At 37.4% G+C, this 19,753-nt stretch overlaps 1 protein-coding gene across 3 annotated transcripts in view; it reads left to right on the top strand.

The window, feature by feature from the left end:
• The window catches only part of LOC103724090 (ARM repeat superfamily protein), a 67,229-nt gene that overhangs the window by 46,876 nt on the left and 600 nt on the right, over positions 1–19,753 (top strand). For all 3 annotated transcript variants that reach the window (XM_088718212.2, XM_039123524.3, XM_039123525.3), the window contains 13 exons: positions 3,523–3,704; positions 3,805–3,927; positions 4,023–4,083; positions 4,165–4,260; positions 4,990–5,090; positions 7,858–7,963; positions 14,583–14,696; positions 14,785–14,859; positions 17,220–17,318; positions 19,063–19,134; positions 19,223–19,308; positions 19,410–19,503; positions 19,583–19,690. In XM_088718212.2, coding sequence (XP_088574338.2) covers positions 3,523–3,704; positions 3,805–3,927; positions 4,023–4,083; positions 4,165–4,260; positions 4,990–5,090; positions 7,858–7,963; positions 14,583–14,696; positions 14,785–14,859; positions 17,220–17,318; positions 19,063–19,134; positions 19,223–19,308; positions 19,410–19,503; positions 19,583–19,690 — 1,317 coding nt within the window. The remainder of the gene's footprint in view (positions 1–3,522; positions 3,705–3,804; positions 3,928–4,022; positions 4,084–4,164; positions 4,261–4,989; positions 5,091–7,857; positions 7,964–14,582; positions 14,697–14,784; positions 14,860–17,219; positions 17,319–19,062; positions 19,135–19,222; positions 19,309–19,409; positions 19,504–19,582; positions 19,691–19,753) is intronic.

Genomic DNA, 19,753 nt, shown 5'->3' with positions numbered 1-19,753 from the left:
CTGAAATCAAGTTTATGCATTTGGTGTACACGGGATGTGGAACAGTTGACTGAATTCCTAGAATTTTGGCAATCTGGCATTTCTCAAGTATCAGAAGGACTGGAGAAGGCTGAGGTTATAGGTTTGAGATTTTAACCAACCTTAGTGAATAAGCATTGGAAGAAGAGAAGCAAATAAAGGTGTGATAAGGGACCAAGAATGTGCTTTGGAGTTGGATATGCTAAAACTTGCTAATGACATGGAAGGATTGCATGATATAAAGTTGGAGTTGGTCAACTGGAAATTTCCACCTATTAGTGTATGGCACCAAAAAGGTACCTATAAGGCATAGAAATGTTCTTGTAGGGGAGTCATTAAGTAGGGGTGTCATGTTCTTGTATAAAGACACCAAGTGAAGAGAAGATATCATAAATCATACTAAAATTTTGGTGGAACCAAATGTTAGGAATGATATGATAGAAATGTTCAATGTTGGCATAACATAATTAGCCTATCTATGACAAAAGACCTTCTCAAGGAGATAACTATGATGAAGGACATTCATGTCAAGCATTTGATAAGGTGGCTAATTTCAATGATTGCAGTCAAGAGCATGAAATGATCTATTTGGGCAGGGTTGAAATGCTGTTCATCATTCTATTATCGTTTTGGGGGAATCGGCATATTACAGGATATTGTCTTCTTCTGCATGGAGTGACACATCAGCAGAGAAAATTATGACATTTTTTCCAGACTCTACTGGTGTTAATATACTTGCTTTTGACATTTAAATTAATATTTGACAACATAAAGAACTCTGCCATCTCAGATCAACTTTAACTGGAAGTGCTTATGGTATGGCCTGATCATATGTAGTTCTTGTTTTGACAAAAGTAACCCATAAATAACATCAAACTAGGTTTTACAAATGTTCTTGCATAATGAAAAAAAAATGATAGATGCTCAGTAGGTACAAGAAAGAGATGATAACAAAAGACCTTCTTAGCTTTTCCTTATTGATATACAATAAATATGTTTGTCAAGATTGCTTTTCATCATCCACACTATATAATCCAGTATCTTTTGACAAACCTGTTCACCACCCACAATAATGAGGGGCATTCAAATTAGTCCCTATGCTGATTCCAAAGGCTAGCTACTAGCTATAAGACATTTAATCTCCAAGGACCAAATCTTCCCATTGTCTAATTATGCTGTCATGAAAATGATGGTTCAACATGCAGAGTGCTTCAATCTCTTTGATTTCTCTGTATTGTAACGCTCATCACTCTTATAGTAATATATTAGCAGTAGGAGTCTTCCTCCATGGCATCTGGAGAAGTTATATTCTCAGTCATGGGGGATGGTCTGTCGCAATGGAGCTAACCAAGGGTTTAGATCTTGCTCAGACCACTGTCAGTTTGGTCTCGATTGGTATAGTATTGGTATAGTTTGGTCCCAACTGTAGGGACGGTTTGCCACCTCAGTAACATATAGGACACACTCTATTTTTTTTTATTTTTTGTATTAAATAATTTTTAATGAATATTTAAATATTTTAAGGTCCTTGAACATGGTTTTTGAGTCAATGGACATATGGAGTCTCCAGTATTGAAGAGGCGAGATCTCAGCAATGGTTGCGAGATTTGGACTTAGCTTCCCTCCTTCACCTCCTTTCTCTTCTCATTTCCTTTCATTTTCTCTTTTCTTCTTTTTTCCTTTCTGACCCTAAGGCCTTCTATGGATGAAGAAAAGAGAAAATAGCGTAACAGTGGGACCATGGATCTCATTCTCTCAAAACAAAGGGAACTGGTTGGCTCTCGGTAGGTAATGACCAAACTGGCCATTGTACTGGCCTGTCTAGACCAGTTACTAGTGGGATGGGTGAGAGCCCGAGTTCATGCCCGAATCGGTGTCTCAAACCTATCTCGCTTATCAGTCTCTCCATGGAATGGTACATAAATATACTATATAGACATTGAAAAATTAGAAAATAATTTTCAGAAAATTAATACAGATTAAAAAGGATTTTGTTTTGCTGGAGTTAACTATGCAGAAATTATCTTATACAAACAAGATAACACATATATAGAGAAGTGTTTCAATATTAAAATAATATGGAGAGAACTAGGGGAAGGAAGAAAATTGCTGTAGAAACTTACACGAAGTCGAGATGCACATGGGAGAAAGAGAAGTGGAGCATTGCTGGGCTTCTCGCATCCACGCGAGAGAGAGATAGAGAGGGAGAGAGAGAGAGCGTGGGGTTTGGGTCACAATAGGGAAGAAAGGCCAGGAGGGGTGCTGGGCAGTTCTCACGCGAGAGAGCAAGCGAGAGCAATATGGGTTTGTTAAGAGGGAGCGATGGGGGTGAGAAAAAGGTGGGGCGTGGGAATTAGAGGCCAGCAGGCCCCCCTGCCTCAAATAGAATTGGACTCAGTTCGCCTATTTGACTGAACTGGTCCCTAATTTCTTTTTTAATGCTGGGTATTACATCCCCAGTCCACCACCAGCATCAGGTACCCCATGTCTCCCTCATTCACCTGTCTCCTCTCTAGATTTGCGAGTGTTGGCACCTGATTGGCATGGTGTTGCATACCGTGTATCGGTACAATGCAGTTCGACCATGTACCTGATATGCACGAGTTATGATACTATTGCTGGCAATATTTAACTGTACAATTTAAGTTGAGATAAATGTTTTGAAAATGCAACTCTATGGTGGCCCATTGTAAACACACAGAAAAGGCCGCAAACATTTGCTTCATAACATATAAATCCATGGTAGGATTTAAATTACTAATCAGTTCATTCAACATGTTTCTCTACCAAGGTTGGTTGACTTGGTGGCTCAAATGTATCATGATAAAGTTCTGAAATTCAAGACTTGGAATAAATGTTTTTAAAATGTATAAAAATTTAGAATGCATATATATAGTATATTGTAAAACTTGTCAACTTGAAACTTAGTTTTACATGATTTGGCAATGTAACTTAAGCCAACTCAGAATTTTTTACTCTTTTGCTATTTGGCATACTCTTAGTTTTATTCCTGCAGCATTTTGAGCAGTGTTGTCAATTCTTCTCATATTAGACTGGTTTCTCTTAAGAATTGTTTTTACTTGCTGTTCTGAAATTTGGGCTCTCATGTATAGTATGCTGTACCGTACCGTACTGGACGGTACCGAGCGTGCCGTACCAATCCGGTACCGATACCGATACTGGTGGCGTACCACGTATCGTACCGTACCGACACTATAATAGTATGGCACCGGTACGAGGTCCGGTACCGGTACGGCGAATCTTGCATGTAAGCATACCAATCAACAAATTTAGCTAATCTTGAAGAGGAGAAATTTTGTTTGCATATATGAAACCTAGTTTTGTTATTTTAGCAGATTATGTATAAACAAGGATTACATTATTGGAGATTTCTTTTATATATTAATGCCTTTTATTTTAATTATTTATTAAAATCTGGTTCTTATTCTTTGTTTTCTTCCCTCTTTTTTTTCCCCTACTTTCCCCTTTATCTTTTTGTAATAGGCATTCTCACAGCATGCCGTACTTTCGGTTTTGTTTCTGGAATATGTGGTATCTGTGCTCAACAGGACACCAGTTTTTCAAAGTGATATAGATAAGGGAGACCTCACTACCCATCCTGTTGAGTCACCTAGTGATGAGCACATCTTGCAAGCAGCTATTCTTGCTCTCACTGCATTGTTCAGGTGTGCATCTTTTGAATATACTTGTTGACCTTAAGCTTTATTTTGCTCCAGTATCATGTATGATCTCTCATTAAGATGCTAAATGCTTACGGCATCACAGAGGGGGTGGTAAGACTGGGAAGAAAGCAGTTGAACAAAGTTATTCTTCTGTTCTTTCTGCACTTACACTTCAACTTGGAAGTTGCCATGGCCTGTCTGGATTGGGCCAACAGGAACATTTGCGGTACAATTGCTATGCTTTAGAAAAGTTAAGCTTCTTTGGCTCTCTTAATTGTTCTAGGATAACTATAATTGATTGTGCACACTAATACCTTGCAGAGCACTATTAACTGCATTTCAGTCATTCTGTGATTGTGTTGGAGATATTGAAATGGGCAAGGTAACAAACTTATATATCATTTAAAGATTACAATTGAGACTTATTTGTATGTTAGAAAGGTAAGAAATGCTTGTTGTATAGATTCTGGTTAGAGGTGGAGAGCACAACGACAAAGAGAAGTGGATGGACTTAATTCAGGAGATTGCGTGCTGCACATCCATAAAGAGACCTAAAGAGGTAAATTGGGGAAGATGTTCTTTTTTTCCCCTTCTCATATCTTGCAAAATCTCATCAAAGTCTCAGAAGAAACAGAACAACTTGATAGAATGAGAAAGTATAAATCTGTGATTGTGGTTGCATGTATAAAGACATAAAGAACAGTTAGCTATTCCAAAATCATATTGCATATAACACAAACAAGAAGATAGGAAATCTATCTGAAAGAAAGAAAACAATAAAATTCCATAATTCTTTGGAGTCCCCTACGACGAGTCAGTTGAAAGCACAATTTACAATTTTTTTTTCTTCTGATTTAGCATTGTAGCTTTAGTATTTATGTGTTAAGCCAAATGTACTGCAAGGTGACTTTTCAGAGTCTGTCATTATTGAATCTGACAAAGAAGAGTATGATGTCATAAGCATATTACCAAATGCCATATCAGCCATCATATGATGTCACTATGTCTGTCTATTTAAAATTTTCTTCATATTCCATATCAATACATAAAGTGCTGTATGTCCTGTCATCTTGTTATTAGGATTCCATAAACTTCACATTTTCATTGGCTGCTTTTTGCAACATTTCCAATTTGTTTGCCATATACGCTAATGTAATGACATAAGCATAAAAAATTAGTGAAGCAAAAAAAAAACACAGATTTTTATGCAAGCATCTGTTGTTTTAAATTTTAGTGTGATTTTCTACTTAATTTTGATCAATGATCTTTTGTTGCTGTAACTGCATAGGTCCAACCTATATGTATGATTTTCAGCAAAGCATTAAGTAGGCATCAAAGATTTCAAAGAGAAGCTGCTGCTGCTGCATTATCAGAGTTTATCCGTCACAGGTATTTTATTGATGGCTTATAATTCTTTCACACTTTCTCATATGAATGTTGAAAATCCTAATGGCACTTATAGATGGTGCCAATTGGTTGAGTTTGTAAAATCACTGGATGTTAAATACCAGTGACGTATGTTCAACCCCGACCTCATGCCAATTTAGCTTGTGCTTCCTGCTGTCCTAGTTCTCACAAAAAACACCAGTTATGGTTATTTAATAACATGTAAGCTTTTCTCTTTTTTAAGGATTCCAATCTTGAGGATTGGGTACCATATCAATGGCTGGCCTGTATGGTACAATCCTCTTTATACAAGGGAAGCACACCTTGTTATGCCTTGATTCAATGAGAAAAAAAAAATTTAAAAAAAGAAAGGTGTACTGAGTAGTAAGTGCTCGATGGGGTTGGTTGGCTGACAAAATCCTTTTTCATGCATGGTTTTAAGTGCCTTGTGCAAATGGTGTGGTAACCAAGCATTACCATGCCATGCTAAATTGCCAACGCTTGGCATCTGATGGCATGTCTTTAGTTTAATAGCATGCATTGGCGTGAGGAGATAGACATTTTTGGGGATCTATTTTTAATCTGTAATATTCTATGTTTATTGTTAAGGTCTTAGGGATTTTATGAAAAAAAACAAGGATTAAAATCAAGAAATAGTATTTGACAAATGAAAACCCTTAATTACCCCAACATGATACATCATATCTATTTAGTTCTATTTAATACATCTCTCTCTCCATCCTTATCTACGTTTTAAACATGGAACAAAATTGATTTGTATGTGGCATCTTGTAACCTTATGTTCAACCAGATTCTTCTCTACCCATGCCATTAAATTTCGTCTCAGTTTTCTTCTTTTTAATTCAATTTCTTAAAACTTAGAAAAGCTTTTGTCCATAGTTGCCATTTCAATATCTGACCTCCCCTTCTCTCATTCACAAGTAAGTAGTCACAGGCATGTGAGATGCATGTGACTGATGTTAAATAAGCACTAAGTTTTAAATAATCACACATGATGCAAGGCAAAATAAGTCTTCATTGTAATAGTCAGGAGTCTTTGATATGAAGCTTAGAAGAACAGCAAGAAAGATGGCCCATTGATTCTTGCCATTAAAAGCTACCATGGAATACCTTTTAAGCATTGAGCAAGAAAGGTGGAGGTAGAGATAAGTTTTGTAATAGGGAAGATCTAACATGGGTGTAGTAATGCCGGGAGATTCAATTTATAGTTTCGCTCTTAAATCATAAGATGTTTTTATTTAGCAAGATTGTTGCCTAAATTGCTAACTTTAGCTAGAGACATTCTTGTAGATGATTTAGTCTGGAAGATCAAAAGACAAAATGAATAAGAGAAAAGTAGGAGAGGAGGAGGTTATCATGGAAGTGACCTCTATGATAACCAGATTAACAGGGTAAAAGAAAAAGAATGGATCCGTGACTTTAAAGCTTCTTTGCAATTCCAAGAACAAATCCACAGGTCAATAGGCACCCCCTTGTTCAGCCTTCTGATTCCACCACAAGGATCAAGGATGTTTGTCTGTGCGCTTCAAGGGTGACTGTGTTCCTAGAGTATCTTCTAATCAGATAACGAAATATAAGATATGGTAGGCTGTTCATTTGTAGTCATGGGAAGAGATTTTAAAGGTCTCAGATGGGGAAAGGAGAGATGGAATGTGAGGGCTCATCCTTTGTCTTCAGTAAGGTGCTTCATACATAGGGTTTCCTCCTTTTAAACTAGCTTGTAAGGTGCTTCCTTTGTAGCCATCAATCTCTTCTCACTGCTGTAGTTGATGTTGTGCACATATGCAGCAGGAGGGACTAACCAGTGATGCTGTGCTTGTCACAGACTAAAGTGCTAGTCGGTGTGCAGGATGACATGGCATGCTATGTACCATGCTAGTGTTTTACTAGAAAACAGCATTGGTTGATTATTTTTGCTTGATGCACAGTCATGCTACTGCATGTTGAACATGCCTACATGAGTGGTTTCTATCATGCTAATGCTAAGCAGGCATTGTATCGACCCACAATGCACCATTGGCCCGGTCCATGATATGCATGGTCTCTAGCTCCATCATGAACCATAGACATTTAGCCAGAGTTGGTGAAGATAATGAGAAAGGTGCCAAGGGAGAAGGGGTTTTGAAGGGACATTGTTGCTATCTAGGGAAAAACTTGGCGGCAAGGTTTTAAATCCTGTGTGATGGGGTTGTCTCGGTTTTCTCATGGAATGGGATGCACTACCGTTCCCCCCCTCTCTTCCCTCCGCCCGTCCCGACATTTAGGACAACCCAAGATGCATTGATCGGAATGCTGGGATAATGGCGGACAGTCTTGTCCCAACACTCTAGATGGTGCCCTATCCTAGTGTCCTCCGAGACATCCTGCCAAGACTTGAGTCCTTGCTTAGTGGTGCCCAAGTGACATGGTTGAGTGATTTGGTGTCAAGTGAAAGAGGTGAAGGATGGTGCAGTTAAAAGGGTTGGGTATGACAATAGGAGGGTTAGAACATTTTTTTCTATATGAGAGAGAGAGAGAGATGTAATGTAACTTGCACCATCCAAGACTCGATCTTTAGTCATTACTGCTGTGGCATCACCCAGTCCTCTTTGTAAATTTTTTGTTATCAAGAGGTAATTGAGATAGTCCAACAGCTAGGTATTGAGACTTCAGGTAGAATTTTTGCAAATGTCAGAAGTGAAATTTTTCTCAATGGTAATAATCTCTCACCTATTAGTCGTTAACTAATGATTGTAATCAATTTGTGCAGTGATGGGGTTCCTTCCTTGTTGGAACATATTGTTGAGGCAATGTGTTTGCATGTTTCAGATGAATCACCAACTGTAAGAAGCCTGTGTCTACGAGGCCTTGTACTGGTATGCCTTTTCCTATAACCTTAATACTCGTGTTGCTGTTATTTGAAATTTCACTGTTTCGTTCTTTCTCATTTTGAAACACTTCTTTTCCATATTTTGTTTCTACAATGTGTAGATGTCATTTGCTAGTTTTGGCTTTCAATCTTCACTTGTGATTTGTCAAATATTTACTGTATGTCCATGGTCTGCCGCTTAAACTTTATGTATCATTTTCTGTGAAGTTATTCCTTCCCTTTGGTTTCATTTTTCAATGTTATTGGCCAATTTGTACTGTATGTATTCTAACTAGAGCTATGTGATGCCAAAGTTGTATGTTTCTCCTCTTTAGCCGCCCTTTCCAATTATGATATTGTTTGAAGGAATCTATTATCTACATAAAAAGCAGAAAGTTTCATTCTCTCTAGCCCAGTTTCATCCTATCTGCTCCAACTAATCGCTTTCAGTCCACTTGAGGTATACACTGAAGGGTCTTAGTTACCACGAGATCTCTGATTTGCGTCCAGACAATACAAGGCTTTTGAGAAAAATATTTATTGTATGATAGTAAAAAACAAGATATATGAATCAAAAAATTATATTAGTTGATTATGTCATCAATCCCAAAATAAAACAAAATAAGCTTCTATAAACATTATTTATTATATTTACATGGAAAATTGAAATTTTTTTTCTGGAATAAACATTAAAAAAGTAATCAATGGTATTTCTATTTTATATAATGGCTGCTATTATGAAACCATTACTAAACTACAATAGTTATTAAAATGCGGTTACTGTATCATGACATATTGGGAAACTTCCTGGGCCATTATAATGGCTGTTATTTTAAATTTATCATAAACGATTGCACTAAATGGATGCAATGATTCCATCATGAAATTTTGTAGGGAAATTGATAACAAATTAACAGTACGCTTTATTTTAGTTTTCTCTACTTTTTTGTTGGTCATTAATAAAGAGAATATGGTCTGTCATTTCATAACTTCGCTTTCCGTTAGTACAAACTACGAAGGGTTGGCATGTAGGTACAGATTCAGACTTACTATGAACAAACATGATTTGTGATCACAGTATCACACAATCTAATAATGTAGTATTTTACTATTTTAATAAACAAAGATCCAATTGAGAGATATGTACTTCTATTATTTCTCTGTCCTATAAATTTCATATGAAAAGTCTACTTAACTATTGATTTTTGCAAGAAAAGTTGGATGTTTTAACAAAACTATACATTTTAAGATGGAACTTCCAAGACAATTTTGCCCCTATATCTAGGTAATAATAAGTGATAACGTTTTCTGTGTTTTTGGTGCATATTCGCTCAACACCACCAATGCATATATATTTTGAATATTTGATAGATATATCATCAAGATATGCCATACAGTACCGAACCGGACAGTATAGAGCATACCGCATCATACCAATTTGGTACTGGTATGTGGTATGTGGGGTGTACCGATACTCGGTATGCCGAACCGCCCGACACAGTAACAGGATGGCACTGGTATAGGGCTTGGTACTGAGATGACATACATTGCATATCATTAAAGTACCATGCATGTCGTACTTAGATGCATGGGTAGAATCAATAGGAGACCCCCAAAGGTGTATCATTTTGTAAAGAAACTAATGCATCCTTTTCTTACAAAATCAATAATTAAATGTATTTTTTTGCGTAAAATCTTCAAACAAATGATGAGTGGAGTATATTTATTAATGTTGGGAATGTTTGTGGGAGGGTCAGATCAACCAAGCTTCACAAAGCTTCATGAATGTCGTACAAAACTTTGGGTTTAATACAAGAATTCATGTGCAAATATGGAGTGCATTTAATATTTTAAAATTGAAATTTCAATATTAATTTTAAGAATAGTATTTTTTAATATATGTCTACTAACCTACTATGAATATTTTGTTTATATGGTAGAATAACAAATGTGAATATAAGTAATTAAAGATGATTTATATGAAGGATGCTTTACATGCTCATATGCCAATTTTTAATCATGCCTAAAAATGTATATTGAATTAAATCATGTTATATTTTGATTCACTGTATTATTTTACATTCATAAATTTGTTTGCAAGTTATTATTTTCCAATAAAAGAAGTTTATTATTCTTTTAAATATGTCTTTTTTCTATGTTCGCTTGTGCAATGCATGTGTCTCTATACTACTAATCTACTAAAGGAGAGTTCCGTCTTATTCTAGTAGTACCTAAAGTTACTATTTGTTTTATTGACAAGGTATAACATTCAAATCAAGAACAAATTAAATACATAAGTAAGAAGCAATTAGACACATTATTAGATTCAAGACAATGAATGATTAAAGATTGCAACTACCACACAAGAAAACGGGGGGAATGACAGTGTGAAACATGTTTTGCATGGTGCGTACCATGCCTTGCCTTTTCGAGGTGAAGTGAAACAGGGAGAACTAGGGAGGGAGGGAAGAGGGAGGAGAGGAAGAGAGAGAGAAGGAGGGAGAGAGGGGGAAGGGGGAGAGAGGGGGCCGGAATCCAGGGAGCGCTGTGATGGACGCAGGGGGGAGAGAGATGGAGAGAGGGGGAGAGAGGGATAGGAAGAAAGGGAGGGAGGGAGGGGGAGAGAGGGACAGAGCGATAGGGGGGAAAGGGAGGGAGGAGGGAGAGAGGGACAGTGATCTAGGAGAATTTTTAGACTTGATGTGAACCACTTTAGCCACTACGAGCAAGATTGGACATCCTCCAAAAGCAAGATCCGCCACATTGGGAAGCAGAGTCGCATGCTAAACTTTCGAAGGCTATAATTTGGTCATACGATGTTGAGATGATTTTTTTTTTTTTTGAAATTGGGTATCTTTTCAAGATCTACAATTAGAAGGTTGAATTGGGATGAAATTCTACTGTTTAGAGTGATAAGAATCTGACAGAGCGATAGAAGGCAGAGTTGTAGAATTCGAGATCTACCTCGAGATATTTAGAAGATTTCTACTAGATATGTCTATTTTAGAAAAAAAGAGTCCTACTAGGATTAGGAAGAGGAATCCGACTCAAATTGTGTAACGACGGACCTCACTATTATAAATAGAGGCTATGTACCTTATTTTTTAAATCATCTCTACTTTCACAATTCTTTCCATCTTCTAGTTATCTTTCAAGATATTCGAGTTGAGCGGGTTGAAGAAAATCTTTCTTTTTTCTGATCGGATCAAATTGGTATCAGAGCTCCAATCCTCTGTATCTCCCGGGGGCCCCATTTATGGTCTAAACTCGTGAGCAATACATGCAATCAGGAGAAGGGCTATCCGTGCTTCAAGTACGTCGAAGGACAAACACGAGTATGGTTGCTAGTTCTTTGATGAGACAAAGGGATGTGTAATACAATTAGAGGAGAAGATTACGCAACTCACCGAGATCGTCTCCAGATTGGCGATATCTTCAGCACAAGCACCAGCAACTTGTGTTACGAAGTTGTCTCCTATGGCTCGAGATTAGATCTACTTTCCAGCAAGGAGGATGAGAATGAGCAACCTATAGGTATGAGAAATCTTTCTCTTTATCTGTTTAAAGTTGAGGCTCGAAAAGCTAGATAATTGGCTGGACCAATTAGAGATATACTTTACTATATATGGATACTCTAATATCCAGAAGGTAGATTTTGCTCGTCTCAAGCTTTTTAGCCATGCTTTTACCAAGTAGAATTCGTACATAAGGAACAATGACGTTTCAAATCTGACATGGAACATATTTAAAAGTCTAATCAAGAAGCAATTGTACCTAATCGGCCATGAGGAGGATCGGTGGATCAATTGGCGGTACCTATGGCAGAAGTATGATCAGTCATTCTAGGACTATACTACCGAGTTCCACAAGTAGCAATCTCCATCGACGATCATGTAGTTTTCATGAAGTACGTCGGAGGTCTCCATGAGAACATCCGAAAGGAGCTTAACAAAGCCAGCATGAAGGCCATGGGGATTGAAGAGAAGAATCGGCCTACGGAAGGTAAAGAGGGTGACAAGTTAAAATGCGGCGGAAACTTATGTCAAGAGAGGGAGTAAGGCAAGAAGCATGCCAACACGACTCAAAAAACTTGTTATGATTATTTGTAACCTCCGTGGGCACACCAAGGAGAAGTATTTGGAACTTCACCCTGAGCTGCGACCGAAGAGGACGACACATAAAGAGGATTTTAAGAAGGGAAAGACAGTTCTCAATGCTGTAGAAGTTAAGGAGCTGCCCGAGCTTAAGCAAGGAGACTCTAAATTAAGCTTGATAGCGAGAAAATCCGAGACAACAACTGAAGCAGATATAGAGGCACGAGAGGAACTCTTTTGCCTGAAGATCCAGGTGAAGCAGAGCATCATTAAGGCTATCATAGATTCTGAAAGCCAGAAGAACATCTCCAAAAATCTGGTTCAGAAGATGGGGTTGCAGACTAAGCCTCATCCACGTTCCTACCCTTTTGGTTGGATTCAGAAGGACGTTTAATTGAAAATCACTAAGCAGTGTACTATCAAATTTGCCATAACCGAGAGGTATATTGACGATGTAACTTGTGAAGTAGTTCCTTTAGTTGTTTGCGAGGTTATCCTTGAAAGCTTGTACCTTTGGGATCGAGATGCAGTTTTTTATGGCGTCTGAAGAAGTATTGTCCTGTAAAGGATAGGAAGGAGTTCATGATCAATTCCTCTAGAACATAAGATAGCATTGGCCTTGCAATTGCTGCCCAAGCAAAGCGACTTGTTAATGCTTGCAGTAAGTTTGTGATGATGGTACGAAAATCTAATACTACTTATAAGAGGCTAAGCTCTCGTTCTTTGGTTTCATTGACCGATCTATCAAGAACAAGATTGAGGAGTCACCGTAGTCGTCATCAACGAGGAAGGGCAGCAAGGAGCGTCCCTACCACGAAGTCCAGATGCAGGAGTAGAGTAAGTAGTTTGTTGAGACTCGAGAGCGAAGATGAGCTAGGCTAGAATCCATCTCCAAACAAAACCAGGTGGTTCAACTACGAGATAGGGAAGCAGTCATTTTCTACCTTCAGTTTTGATTTAACTGGAGCTAAATTCTCTAAACAAGGGGAGCCCTAATCCAGGAGGATACCCAGACTCGATGTGGACTACTTTGTCACTACGAGCAGGGCTAGACAGGGCCCGGGAGCGAGATTCGCCACATCGGGAAGCCGAGTCGAATGCCAAACTTCTGGAAGCCATAACTTGGTCATATGATAGTTTGTTGAGATAATCTTTTGTTTTGAAATTAGGTATCTTTTTGAGATCAACAACTAGGAGTCTAGGAGGTTGAATTGGGATGAAATTTTACTGTTTAAACCCCAAAACGGATTGGTTAAATTGCAAGTTTCCATTTTGGGTAAGACTTTGATCGGACATAGCTCTCTATCCGATAAGAATCCGGCGGAGCGACAGAAGGCAGAGTTGATGTAGAAGTCGAGATCTACCTCGAGATTTTTAGCTTTTTCTAGAAGATTTCTACTAGGTATATCTATTTTAGAAAAAAGAGTCCTACTAGGATTAGAAAGAGGAATTTGACCCAAATTGTGTAAGAGCAGACCTCACCATTATAAATAGAGGTTATGTACCTCGTTTTTTTAATTATCAATGGAAGAAAAGAGGACTTAAGCCCTACTTCACGATTCTTTCTATCTTCTTCTAGTTATTTTTCGAGAGATTCGAGTTGAGCGGGTTGAAGAAAATCTTCCTTCTTTCCGATTGGATCAGATAGGGATTAAGAGAGGAAGGGAGGGAGGGAGGGGGGAGGTGGCTTACTTGGGAGAGAGATGGTGGGGAGTGGCGAGAGTGAACACGTGAGATAGATGAGTGATGAGTCGAAGAACCATCAAAGAGTTGAACTCAATGTGCCCCTTTTTAACCTGTTTCGAAGCGTTGAAGCATTCTAGTTAGGGACCGGTCTAGTATGGTATGCCTCGAACTACCTGGTTCGGGGCGGTTCAGGTAGTTCGGGGCGGTTCAACGGTCCATGGTGTGAAGTGTGAGGGACAATTCTCAAAGTCAAATGCACAAATTTGAAGGAAACTAGATTGAAGAACCCTTAGATCAGGGAAGAAGTTTTCTTCGAAGACTTTTATTGATACATAATAATCAACCAAGTCTCCTTAGTCCTTGCAATAGATCAGCAGCATATGTAGGACACAATCCCCTAATTCAGGCATTCAACCTGATACAAAATCATACTAGAAATAGGACCACGTGACCTAATAAAGAAAACACACCAAATTATTAAGCCCTAGAAACATAGAAGCCCAACGAAATGGGAAATTTTCAGGAAAATCCGCTGGCTTCTATAACCGTTGGGATAGTCCAGCTGGTCATATCTGCCAGCTGTATCCTTGTGCTGCATCAGAAAGCAATAAAATGAATGATAAGTTGATAACAATAAATTACTTAATTTTAGCTTTTTGGCTATCAAGTAAAAGTGTTGGGGAATTTAGTTTACGGCTCTGATTTAAAGCAATTTCGATGGCCTAGCGGAAGTTTCAGTTTGGACTTATGTATCTAGGATACATTTTAATCTTCTTTGTTGTCTAGATCACGGCAAACATCATTAACAGTCTGTCTTATTTTTATTATTTTAATGCTTTATTGCAGATACCTGACTGTCATATGCCTAAATACATTGCACAAGTTCTTGGGGTAATAGTTGCTTTACTTGAGGATGCTGATGAATCGGTTCAGCTGACTGCAGTGCAGTGCTTACTAGCAGTAAGTTCTGTTTATCATAGTAACTAAAGATATTTTTGAACTTTTATCATATTTCCATGGTTTATATATGTGTAAATTTTGCATGTAGGTTCTCAAATCATCACCTAAAGATGCTGTTGACCCTGTCTTGATAAATCTCTCTGTTCGGCTTCGGAATCTACAGGTAATATTGTTTCCTGTAAAGCATATTTCTTGCATTAGATACACTCAGGCGAATGTTAAAAAACATACAAACATAAAGAGTAAATTTCTAACTTGTAAATGTTCAAGGGCAAACTTGTTCAAGGAATTACAGTCCTACTCTCAGAAATCAGTAAGATATTAATACAAGAAATGCTGTTCAAAACGAAGAAAACAGAATCATATTGATTTGCCTTATTATCCTTGTCTTTTTTCTTCTATCTCTTGGTTACCTGTGTCTCTCATTGTAGAACCTGTATTTTGATGTTTCAAAGTATTTGGACCCATATCTTCTATTCACGTATATTGTGAACAACGCATTAAGTTTAAATTACTTAAGGATGGCAATCTGGTCATTCCTTTTAGGTCCGCCAAACCAGTACCGAGACCTGTACAGGTGGGCGGGTGGGCGGGTCAGTACCGTTCCGACACATGGTATGCTTGGGCATAGTGGTTCCAAACCAGCATGCCAAAGTTTTTTTAGTTTTTCAAGTTTAATTAATTGGTAATCAATCCTTTTCAACATTTGCAATAAGTTTAAGTCTAATTTGATATTTTTTTGATATTTCTAGAATCCTGGTTTAACGTAAATGATGCATTTTGTTGCTTTAAAGTGATATAAAATATAAAATGATTAGTAAGATGTATGCTACAAGAAGCAACAGAAAATATCCTAAATCAACTAGTGAGGTGAAAAATATAAAATAATACAATCAATTACATATATTTAATGCGTAAACTATGACTCACCGGTGAATCGACGACTATCTTGCGGCGGTCTCATAAATGGCGGTCTAATGTACACTCCCCTGGCCAATAGATCCATGACCTCTAGAACTGCTGCTCCTAGTCTTTGAATCTAAGTGAACATGCTCCTCTACACTTTCCATGGAGGCTGCAGATGCCTTTTATTTTTCTTTTTCGGTGTGCTGAGCAACTGCTTGCTTACCCTTCTCTGTGTTCTGTATGTTTTTGGTTAATAGAAACTCCTATGCTAAATTGTCATCCAAGTTGCTGTGCTGATTGAACCATCGAGATAATCTCATGGTATTATGAACCTTTACATATGTTGTTCTAACACTGCATACTTCATAATGTTCTTTGTTTGGAGGTATCACACACGAGAATCATCTTATAAAAAATTCTTCATAGTCTAACAATATACCTTCACAGAAGGATTCCCCAGGACTTATGGTTACATATTTAATGGTTTAATCTGTCCCTAGAATCAGATGTCTATTTTGTACATTGTACATTCTCAATGTTTTCTTCATTCTCTTCAGCTTTCCCTTGTTTTGGTTTTGAATGCTAAGTGCCGTAAGATTTTCTTGCTCCTAATGAGTGTTAAAGTGAATGTCTCCATTATCTTCTTTGGCAGATTCCAGATAAAAATTAGTTGGTTTGCACCTTATCGAAATTTCTCTCCTTTCATAATTTCGTAACTATGAAACATGTATTGAAAATTTTCATATTAGATATACATTATGAATGGATTCTTCTTAAAAAAGCTTACTGAGAACCACTACAAGTGTGTAGAAGCATTAGATGCATCATGACCACTAATTTTATATTCAGTCAACGTTTTACATTATGAAAAGCACTTTATGCCCATTGATTTTGGGTCTGCTATGCCATCCTGCTTGACCATTAGTTCCTATTGAGTCCTAATTAGATGGCTATTGAGACTAGTCTAAAACAAGAGATGTCGCTGTCTAACAATGACTCCTGTGCATTGGGTTCCCATGTTCTTGCTTTTTTATATTTGACCTTTCTCTGCTACAACTAATGTTGCATACTTTGTCCATGCTACTTTTTTTAGAGTTTTGCCCAGCTTCCTTTCAACTTGTTTCCTTGTCCACTTTGTTGATCTTTGATTACCTTTCTACTGTTATCGTAAATAGCCAGTTTCGTACTATTTTCTCATAGGTAGCTAGTTAAAATTGCAAGTGCCACATCTGAAAGCCCCGCATTAACTACGATAACAAGTATCCCTCAAAAGGAGTAAATTTACTTTTATTAATTAACATTAAAAAACAACTATAAATGTGCTTATATGGGCTGCATGGTTTACAACAGACGTATAGATGAGTATATTTACAAAGGACACTAAAAATCAACTAGGAAAACATGTGATTCTGGCTTCTGTAGTTTTGTGGTGGAAACAAACTCAATCATAAACCTGAGAATTTGGATTTTGCTTTCTGACATTGTATCGAACGTAAATTGCAGAACAAACTAGCCATATCTTTTGACTCTGAATCTCTTATAATTTCTGAATTTCATGTGCGGTTAGTCCAAATTTCCTGTTTGGATGTCTTAGTTTGTTTTCATTGTTTGAAGCAGATATCAATGAATGCAAAGATGCGTTCCAATGCCTTTGCAGCTTATGGAGCTTTAAGCAACTTTGGAGTAGGTTCACAGCATCAGGCTTTTCTTGAGCAGGTATTAGTGCTTTGAGACTATCATCAGTAAAAACATATTCAATCTATTCAAAAGAAAAAAACCATGACTAGCATCATGACATTGCCATGTCAGACATTTCTCACTCAGTGTGCCTTTGAACGAATCAATTCCTCGTCAACTTTATGACGCATAAAAGTATGAAGTATTTACTAGCTGAATATACCGAAAACATTGTAATTGCAATTTTTAAGTGCAACATCCATTGTTTGGGTTATATATGATGTTGTATGTCATCCTAGTCTCCAGTTTGGGATCAGCATGCAGGATCTTGGTGACAAACGGTAGAGCAGTAAATTGGCTTAGTATCAATTACATTAGAAAAGCTTCAAATAAATCCGGTAGCATCCCATAATAGTAGATTGGAAAAAAAAAAACATTTCATGAAGCTGGCTTTCCCATATTGTTGCAGTTGTGGCAATGATTAATTTTTGCATACATAGATGTGCACATAAGTTATGTATGGATGTGCACAATGTAGGTACTTATTTATGTATCTTGGCCTCTAAAAATTCTTGTACGTGTACTTCTTGTAAACTTGGAATTCTATTCTCTTTATTGGTCGTTAAGGTCGTAAGGGAAGAAGATACGGTGGTAGCCCATAAAGTTTCAACTTGCCTGGTCGATTTATGTATGATAAATGAACAGAAATGTAGTTGCGTTGGAGGTTCATTTCTTCTTGCAAAGAAATTTGAATATATTGGACCTGTAAAAATATGTTTTAGGGATAAAACCACTGAGATATGATTTAGAAATGACCTTACTCTCTAGAGGAAAAAACATTCTTAAAGATGATTTCAAAAGAGTAATGATGTTTCACCTAGAAGACAGTTGAGTTTTTTTTGTTTTCTTTTTTGGGAAAATATAGTGAGGACGCCACCACCAGGATTCAGAACCTGGATCTCTCTCAAGTGGAGGGGGCTGCCAACCAACTGGGCTAAGGCTGGTTGGCATGTAACTATAGTAGTTCACAAACATTTTTTTTGTGGGAGCACACAATCTACTTGTGGATACATAATGTGGAAATTTAACAGCAAGAAATATGTGGACAACTTTTGAATATATGTGGTAAATTGTAAGATATGCTTATAAAATAAGAATAACTTTCTTATTAACAGGAAAACCATCAAAGTTAGTTTGTGATTAATAGTCTAAGGAGAAGGTACCTGTTGTACTATAGCTGGTGGCAAACTGCAGTATATGCAATCTCACTGAACAAGCAAGAGAAGCTCCTTGTTGATATAAAAAGTGCAGGGTTCTGCTTTCGATCCTGTGGATAACTGGTTAATTAGATGACATGATATCGCTTGACTAGGGCTGCGGTACTTGGGAGCCAACTTCTATGCAATTGCTTCTGAGCAGCATCCTGTATTAACCAAGAGAGAGATCTTTTTAAGGGCCTCAAATTCTTTATTGATTTTGTGCTAATTATAGTTCTGTTGATATATTAGAAAGGACATGAACTTTAATCTTTACCTTCCTTTCTGATGCATCATCATGGTCCAATATATCAAGAAGACAATGTGGTTATCTTCTTCTTCTTGAGGTCCAAATGACTCTCATATTGCATTTTGACCTACATATGTCCATTATTTTATCATAAAAAGATGTTTCCATATGAACACAAGTGGTCTCTATTTAAATCATTCTTTTATTTATTTAACGGCATCATTTAAGCTGAAGAGGTGCTGCCCACCAACACCTAATTGTTGACCACATCCCACAGGTACATGCCACCCTTCCCCGTCTAATTCTCCATCTTCATGATGACGATGTCAGTGTTCGTCAAGCATGCAGGGTACAATGATTTTTGTTTTTATCTTTCTATATGATTTCTTCACAACTGGAAACAACTTCGAAGTCCCTTATTTTTTTGTTTATATCAGAATACACTTAGACAGCTAGCTCCATTGATGGAAGTGGATGGTTTCTCTGCTCTCTTCAGCAAACAAGTTTTTAATTCTGAACACCGGTGTGTATTGGGTTGTCCAATGTTCTGTTATCAGAAATTATAATCACTAAAATGAACCATTAATGCTGCGCAAAATTCTCAATTTTTTTCTCCTGCATCAGAAGTGACTATGAGGATTTCATACGGGACCTGACCAGACAACTCTGTCAAGTCTTAGCTTCTAGTGTCGATAAATACTTAGCATCAGCAATCCAGGTAGAAATATTGGTGGAAATTGATTGCTCTCAATCATAGCTTAGCATCTGTCACTCTTCAATTGGAAATTCTAGTGCAGGCTTTTGATGCTCCTTGGCCGGTCATACAAGCAAATGCGATTTACTTCTCCAGTTGCATGTTGTCACTTTCTGATGATCAACGTACATTGGCTCCGTACTTTTCACAGGTTTCTATATAGAATGTCTGATCTTTTTATGTCATTTATGCTGACTCAAGAAGATTGTGTCTG

This window comes from Phoenix dactylifera, chromosome 3, assembly GCF_051530095.1.
Source record: "Phoenix dactylifera cultivar Ajwa chromosome 3, Ajwa_hap1_PhDact_Kaust_v1.1, whole genome shotgun sequence".
Taxonomy (NCBI): domain Eukaryota; kingdom Viridiplantae; phylum Streptophyta; class Magnoliopsida; order Arecales; family Arecaceae; genus Phoenix; species Phoenix dactylifera.
This window is presented reverse-complemented; position numbering and strand designations above follow the sequence as displayed.